At 54.5% G+C, this 8,575-nt stretch overlaps 1 protein-coding gene across 1 annotated transcript in view; it reads right to left on the minus strand.

The window, feature by feature from the left end:
• Positions 1 to 2,557: 2,557 nt before the first annotated feature.
• Positions 2,558 to 8,575, minus strand: part of LOC144501210 (lysophospholipase D GDPD1-like) — a 48,715-nt gene continuing 42,697 nt past the window's right edge. The window contains 4 exon segments of the mRNA XM_078224653.1: positions 2,558 to 2,720; positions 5,056 to 5,084; positions 5,087 to 5,106; positions 7,085 to 7,144. Coding sequence (XP_078080779.1) covers positions 2,589 to 2,720; positions 5,056 to 5,084; positions 5,087 to 5,106; positions 7,085 to 7,144 — 241 coding nt within the window. The 3' untranslated portion in view covers positions 2,558 to 2,588.

Consider the following 8,575-nt stretch of genomic DNA (forward strand, 5'->3'; position numbering starts at 1 on the left):
GTCCCTGCGCTGTGAGGCAGCAGTGCTAACCCACTGTGCCGTCCACAGTGTCCTTCTCATTGAATGGAAAGACAGGCAGGCTGAATGGCCTCCTGCGATTGTACAGTAGCGTCTGGGTGGCATTGGGCTCAGAGATAAAGAGCTGAACAGCATTCACCATGGAGGGCAGGCACTTGGGTGAGGATAGCTGTTGGGTAACCCTGTGCTCACTGACCTACGCTGGTTCCCGCTCAAACAACATTTTGGCTTTTTTTAAAAATACTCTCACATATCCAGATTTCAAATCCCTCCATGGCCTCACGCCAAGGAGGCCATTTGGCCCACGTGACAATTTAGCACGGCCAATTCACCTAACCCACACATCTTTGGACTGTGGGAGGAAACCGGAGCACCCGGAGGAAACCCACGCAGACACGGGGAGAACGTGCAAACTCCACACACACACTGACCCGAGGGTGAAATTGAACACGGGTCCCTGGCGCTGTGAGGCAGCAGTGCTAACCACTGCGCCACCCTAGTGTTAAAGGGTGCTATGTCAATGCAAGTTATTGTTACAACTCAACAAACAGGGAGGGATTCCTAAACCACAGGAATATATAATTTATTACCCAGTGATTGAAACAAAACTACCTCTTGGATTGAATTTAACGGGAAGCATGCTTTCTTACCCACCGATGTCCGGTTGAATTAGTAAGATTTCTCTCAACCACCATCCCCCCGCCACTGGGACTACTCTTAATTAACTTCACAATGCCACAAGATGTATTTACATGTCCCATGCCAGCCTCCCGCCCCCCGCTCCCACAACATAAATCCTAATTTTCAGAACAGAGCCACAGCGAAGAAGTAATTCCCCATCGCCCACCCTCGTGAGAAACTCCCCTCCTCCTCAAACCAGGGTAGGACTCATACAGTGAATGGTAGGGCTCTGGAGAGTGTTGAGGAACAGAGGGACCTAGGAGTACAAGTACATAGTTGGTGGAAAGCGGCGTCACAGGTAGACAGCATGGTGAAGGCAGCATTTAGCACACTGACCTTCATCAGTCAGGGCATTGAATATAGTCGTTGGTGAGGCCGCACTGGGAGTATTGTGAACAGTTTTGGTCCCCCTGTTACAGGGAAGGCATCAATAAACTGGAACGAGTGCAAAGAACTTCAGGCGGAGGGTGGTGTGTGGATGGAATGAGCTGCCAGAGAAAGTGTTTGAGGCAGGTGCAATAGCAACATTTAAAAAGCATTTGGATAAGTACCTGGATGGGAAATGATTAGAGGGATAGGGGCCAAACGCGGGCAACTGGGACTAGCTGGGAGAGCACCGTGGTCAGCATGGACTGGCTGGGCCGAAGGGCCTGTTTCCTGCTGTATTACTCTATGACTAACAAATCACTTCCTTTTACCCATTCTTGTTTCTTAAGGAAATAAAAATGAAAATTAAAAAAGGTAAATTATGTTAATGCAAGGCCTCTGCCGTTGGAAGAACGACAAGGTTAATACTTCATGTTCTTTGTCAGAGTTACAGCTCATCCCGGGGGGTGGTGGTGGTGCGGAGGAGGGCGGTGGGATCAGGATATTGAATTTGATGATCAGCCATGATCAAAATGAATGGCAGAGTCGGCTTGATGAGCCGAATGGTCTCCTCCTGCTCCTATTTTCCCTGTTACCCTGCTGCAGAAACCCCCCCCCCTCTGCCTAACCCCCCCATTGAAGAGACCGGATGTGAACTCACCCTCCAGCCCACACTCCAAACAATTGGCTTTCCACTTGTTGTTGGACTGGGCATTTCCAGAATGTTCCATTCACGCTTCGGATTTTGTTTCGAAAACACTGCGATCTGGAAGGCGCTGCCGGCAAGGTTTGGTGGAAGCAGATTCAGGGATGAACGTTCAAAAAGGGACCTGGAAAAATTCTTGAAAACAAGAGGGGGAAAAAAAAGGAAGGAGGAATTTGCAGGTCACGGGCAGGGCAATGGGACTGATTGGATCCTCTCTTTCGAAGAGCTAGTACAGGCACAATGGACCGAATGGCCTCCTTCCGTGCTGCAGGATTCTGCGATTCGAAGGGCCAGTACGGCCACAATGGACCGAATGGCCTCCTTCCGTGCTGCAAGATTCTGCGATTCGAAGGGCCAGTAGGGGCACAATGGACCGAATGGCCTCCTCCCGTGCTGCGAAATTCTGCGATGGTTTCAACGATTGTGGGTTTCATAAAAATCCAGTTTGTTTTTTCACGTATAAACTTGCACTGGGGCAGTAACACAAGGTCAAGCTTCCCGATCAATCACCTGACTAAGGGAAAGAACCTTGGCCTCAAATAACTGGGCTCCAAAAACCTCGGAAGGTGCTTCGAACAAAGTCAACAACTTGGAAAAAGGGAACACTTCCTGCGACCATAAATTATAGTTAACTGATAACAAATAAGGCTGAATGATTCTGAGCCATTCCGGTCCTGCTGCAGTGAACCTGGTGGATGCTTGTGTTAGAAAAATACTGAATCAAACCACTGCAGCTCGTGCCTCAGGCCGAGGGGTCTTTCTGGCCTCTTACACCCCACCCCTCTGCCACCCCCCCCCCCCCCCCCCCACTCTATTCCTACTGCTCTTTGCGGGAATAGTGTTCCAGAAACTCCTTCAGCTGGATTGGGTAGTCCGTCATGACGCCGGTGGCTCCCAAGTCGAAGGCTCTCTTGAAGTCTTCCTTGTCGTTTAACACCCAAATGTAAACCTGCGCGGGACAAGGAACGAGGCAGCGGATTACAGGCAGCGAGGAACAAGCCACAGAAGCAGTCAGTCTTAACCCCCACCTCCCCTCGCACCACCCAACAATTCAAACACAGATCCAGCCCTGCTGAAAAAGCCACTCCCGTTTTCTGTCGGGGCCGTTAACGTTCACAGGGAGATTTAATCTAATAATTAAAAAAAATATATACATTTGTGGGACATGGGCGTTCCTGGCTGGCCAGCATTTATGGCCCGTCCTGAGTCACCTTGGAACTGAGAGGCTTGCTCAGCCACTTCAGAGGGCAGTTGAGATCACGGCTGCGATTCTCCCATCGCGACCCACAATGTTTCTGGCGGGTGGCGGTGGGAGACGCGCGTCGCCGGCCTTGAACCGGGATTTGCGCGTGCGCCGGGAACACATGCGCAGCTCCCAGAGCCGGCGAACAGTCGCGGGTCAGACCACGCTGGAAAACGGCGGGAAGGCAGGTAAGTCACTTAAATCTTTTTAAAATGTGTTTATCAGTTCATTATCAGGAACTTTTAGGTCCCGATCGAATCTCCCACCCCGCCAGGAGTACTTCATTCCGGTGGGGTTCAGGCTAGCTCCCCACGTTCAGGGAACTAGCGGGAGACCCTGCCGCAATGAAGGGGGGGGGCAATCAGGGCCTCACGGGGTCGGGTGGTACTGCCCAAGGGCCTATGCCTAGGGGGCACCTTGGCACTGCCCATTAGGCATCGGGCAGTGCCAAAGGGGAAGGGCATATTGCGGGTGGGGCCTAGGGGTGATCGGTGGGGGTGGGGGGTGCCGCTGCCACTCTGCAGACAGGATTGGTCTGGGATGGAGAGAGGGCAGCGATTGGGGCTGTGTATCGGGGCGCTCCGGGATGGGGTGGGGGGGGGAGGGTCAGGGTTGGCCCAAGAATTGCAGCGGGGGCCGTGATCGGGCCACGGGGGGGGAGGGAGAGGTGGGGGGTCAGCACTGCAGGGGTCCCGGGAAGAGCGGGTGTGTAGGATCAGGGGGATTGGCAGGGTAGATGTGTGGAGTTGCAGGAATGGGGCCTGGGCGGGATTGTGTGGTCGGTGCAGATTGATGGGCTGAATGGCCTCTTTCAGTTGTAGGGATTCTATGATGATTGAATTGGATTGCCCTTCAAAAGAGCAAGCACAGACTCGGTGGGCCGAACGGCCTCCCTTCTGTCCTGTTCAATGTTTCGAGATTCTCAGGAGCTGTTTTGACAGAGTAATGAGGGGGAGCTGTATCCACCTCAGTCAGGGAACCCAGATTTAAAACAATGGCAAAAGCATCAAGAGTGAGTTGTGGACGAATGATTGTTATATTGTCTCTCACACGGTGAGTTGTTGTGGTCTGGAAGGCGCTACATGAAAGGGAGGTGGAAGCAGATTATTATTTTTATATTCATTGGTGGGCCATGGGCGTCGCTGGCTGGGCCAGCATTTATTGCCCATCCCTAGTTGCCCTTGAGAAGGTGGTGATGAGCTGCCTTCTTGAATCCCTGCAGTCCATGTTCTGATCCACAATGCCATTAGGGAGGGAATTCCAGGATTTTTGACCCAGCGACAGTGAAGGAACGGCGATATATTTCCAAGTCAGGATGGCGAGTGGCTTGGAGGGGAACTTGCGGGTGGTGGTGTTCCCCATGTATCTGCTGCCCAGGAACTTCCAAAAGGGAATTGGATAGGACAGAGAAATTTGCAGGACTACGGGGGTGGGTTGGGGGTGGGGTCAATTGAATAGTTCCTTCAAAGAGGCAGGAGAGGTTTAAATGGGCCGAGGTGCCTTGTTTCTGTGCTGTATTTACAGTAATTAACAGTGTGGCTGTGTCCCCAGCAATCAGGATATCAGAGTAATTAGCATTGAGGAATCAACATCCTGTTGGCAAAGACTGAATTTACATATCGCCTAGTGCAGCTTTACTTTAAACACCTGCATTATAAAGCTCAGTGACTGATGCTTATAAACATGGCAGCCATTTTGAGCACAGAAAGATCCCACAAAGGACAGATGTTATTTCCCGTTGGTGGCAGCGACTGACTCAATGAAACTTTGATCTTTTAGCATTGACGTTTGTAATGTCCAATCAAACGGGGCCTCGGTGTAATGTCCTGGCGCGAGGTGGGGGGGGGCGGCACCTCTGACAGTGCAGCACTCCCTCCCCGCTGCACTGGGACGCCAGCCTGGATTGTATAGTCAGGACACAAGTCGAGGGACTGTTGCCAGATTCCAATCAGTGCATCAGATACAAAAAAAACCCAATCTGCTATCACTTGGTGCAGGTCAGAGCCAAAGTTACAAAGGCAGCAGAGAATAAAGCTTTCACCTGGATTCCTCGTGCCTTCAGGTGCTCAACAGAGATTTCCTCATCAGTAAACTGGGCGGGAAAAAATGAGAAAGATCACAATTAACTCGGAGAATTCCTCAGCTGAGGTTTGCATTCCGAACGGGACGGAGTTAACTCCCGCGCTCTGAACGGGATGGAATTAACTCCCGCGCTCCGAACGGGATGGAATTAACACCTGTGCTCCGAATGGGATGGAGTTAACTCCCCGCTCCGAATGGGATGGAGTTAACTCCTCCGCTCCGAACGGGATGGAGTTAACTCCCCGGCTCCGAACGGGATGGAGTTAATTCCCGCGCTCCGAACGGGATGGAATTAACTCCTGTGCTCCGAATGGGATTGTGTTAACTCCCCCGCTCCGAACGGGATGGAGTCAATTCCCGCGCTCCGAACGGGATGGAGTCAATTCCCGCGCTCCGAACGGGATGGAGTCAATTCCCGCGCTCCGAACGGGATGGAGTCAATTCCCGCGCTCCGAACGGGATGGAGTCAATTCCCGCGCTCCGAACGGGATGGAGTTAATTCCCCCGCTCCGAACGGGATGGAGTTAATTCCCCCGCTCCGAACGGGATGGAGTTAATTCCCCCGCTCCGAACGGGATGGAGTTAATTCCCGTGCTGTCTGATTGGTTTCCACAGTGTCACTCACATGACAAACAACATGACAAACAACCTCTCTTCACACCAGCTGCACGAAGGGAGCTCCCTCACCACATCCCACTCCGAGCACGGACCCACACACTGCCCAGACCATGTAAACCGCGGGCAGCCCAATGATCAATGGGACACCACAACATACAGAGTCCGTCAGCATGTTGCACCTCATAGAATCCCTACAGTACAGAAGGAGGTCATTCGGCCCATTGAGTCTGCACTGACCACAATCCCACGTAGGCCCTATCCCTGTAACCCCACATATTTATCCCCTCCTAGTCCCCTGACACTAGGGGTCAATTTAGCACGACCAATCCAACCTAACCCGCACACCTTTGGAGCAAACCAGAGCACCCGGAGGGAAACCCGCGCAGACGCGGGGAGAATGTGCAGACTCCACACAGACAGTGACCCAAGCTGGGAATCGAACCCGGGTCCCTGCTGCTGTGAGGCAGCCGTGCGAACCAGTGTGCCACCATGCCGCATCTGGGCAGGATAGACATAACTTGCAAGAGATGAGCTCTTCCAATCTTGGGCTGTGTCAAGAAGAAAAATTTACAACAGGGAGTGGGGGAGAGTGAGAGCGTGGGGGGGGCCTGGCCAGTGACCGGGGGGGGGGGGGGGGGGGGGGCCTGGCCAGTGACCGGGGGGGGGGCCTGGCCAGTGACCGGGGGGGGGGGTCTGGCCAGTGACGGGGGGGGGGGCCTGGCCAGTGACCGGGGGGGGGCCTGGCCAGTGACCGGGGGGGTCTGGCCAGTGACCGGGGGGGGGGGGGCCTGGCCAGTGACCAGGGGGGGCCTGGCCAGTGACCGGGGGGGGGGGGGGCCTGGCCAGTGACCGGGGGGGGGGGGGGCCTGGCCAGTGACCGGGGGGGGGGCCTGGCCAGTGACCGGGGGGGGGCCTGGCCAGTGACCGGGGGGGGGGGCCTGGCCAGTGACCGGGGGGGGGGGGCTGGCCCGTGACTGCGGGGGGGGGTGCCTGGCCAGTGACCGGGGGGGGGGTCTGGCCAGTGACCGGGGGGGGGTCTGGCCAGTGACCGGGGGGGGGTCTGGCCAGTGACCGGGGGAGGGCCTGGCCAGTGACCGGGGGGAGGCCTGGCCATTGACCGGGGGGCCTGGCCAGTGACCGGGGGGGGGTCTGGCCAGTGACCGGGGGGGGTCTGGCCAGTGACCGGGGGGGGGGTCTGGCCAGTGACCGGGGGAGGGCCTGGCCAGGTGACCGGGGGGAGGGCCTGGCCAGTGACCGGGGGGGGGGGGTCTGGCCAGTGACCGGGGGGGGGGGTCTGGCCAGTGACCGGGGGGTTGGGCCAGCGCAGAGGAACAGGCAAATGCAGTTTTGCGTTAATTGCAACTACTCACGTGTCAGTGAGCCAGATGATAAATCGCTGGGATCTGGATATCTTACTCGGGTCTTTTAACCTGGAAATGAAACAAAAATACATTCTTGGAGACAGGACGTGGCACCAAATTCCTGTTAATTCTCGCCCAGTTCAGACACGGACTCCGAAATCTTCAACACTGTGACCGCACTGCCCGAAAGGTGCCACCGTCAGTGGGACCGCACACGAGTGTGTGACCCCTGACACCATCCTGACCGTTCAAAAGGTAAAGGTTCAATTTTAGGTTGCAGTAAGTTGATCATTTAGGTGTGAAATCAGGAAACACTGTTTCATACGGAACCATCTGGATCACAAGCCCCCAAAACACGGAGGAAGCTGGGGTCAGTTGAAATGTTCAGGAGCGAGATTAACAGACTCCTGTCGGGTAACAGTATCAAGGGAAATGCAATAATGACAGGCAAAATGAAACTATAGACCAGGCTAGAGGGGCTGAATAGCCTGGCTGTGTTTCCTGTACATCGGGTGTACTGTCGACAGTGTCATTCTGCTATTGGGGTAACAGTAATGATGGACTAAAGAAACTATGTGACAACGCTCCTCATTCTTTTCCCTACAGACCATTTGGCCCCTCTCGTGTGTGCCGGCTCTTTGAAGGAGCTGTCCCATTGCCGCACTCTTTCCCCACAGCACGGCAAATTCGTTCTTTCTGCCACCCTTTCAGACAGCGCCTTCCAGATCATTTCCCCGTCTCACACCCTCACTTCTTTTGCTGGGGTCACTGTCCCACCTGCCACAAAGCTGGGATGCTGAAAGTAAAATGTTTATTTATGAGTGTCACAAGTAGGCTGACATTAATGCAATGAAGTTACTGTGAAAACCCCCTAGTCGCCACACTCCGGCGCCTGTTCGGGTACACCTGAGGGAGAATTTAGCACGGCCAATGCACCCTAACCAGCATGTCCTTCGGACTGTGGGAGGAAACCGGAGCACCCGGAGGAAACCCATGCAGATACGATGAGAACGTGCAAACTCCACACAGCCAGTGACCCGAGCTGGGAATCGAACCTGGGTCCCTGAGGTAGCAGGGCTAACCACTGGGCCACCTTGCTGAAATGGGAGAGAGAGAAATGGGGTCAATGGATTTTGCGGCAGCTCAGCAACAACTCCAAAAATATCAGCAATTCCACGACAAAACTTGGATCTAACCAGAGCGGCTATGGGAGAAGGGGAGCGCATTGGTCCATGCTACTTAAAGATGACAATGTACAGCAGGATCCCAGCCCATGGCATGATCTATCAGCTGCTGCTGGAAGTGCACTGCACGTGTGGCTGTGGGGTAAGGGCAGGGCCAGACAGGGCCTTAATACCCAACTCCTGGTAGCTGAACAGGCGGCTGACACACCCTCAATGCTTAGGATGGTACCAGGCGTGGGGGAGCTACAGTGTCTATGAAGGTGGAGCGCAATGAGGGGCAAATGCCATCAGCTGGAGAGAAGACCAGACAGATCAT

This window comes from Mustelus asterias, chromosome 12, assembly GCF_964213995.1.
Source record: "Mustelus asterias chromosome 12, sMusAst1.hap1.1, whole genome shotgun sequence".
NCBI lineage: Eukaryota > Metazoa > Chordata > Chondrichthyes > Carcharhiniformes > Triakidae > Mustelus > Mustelus asterias.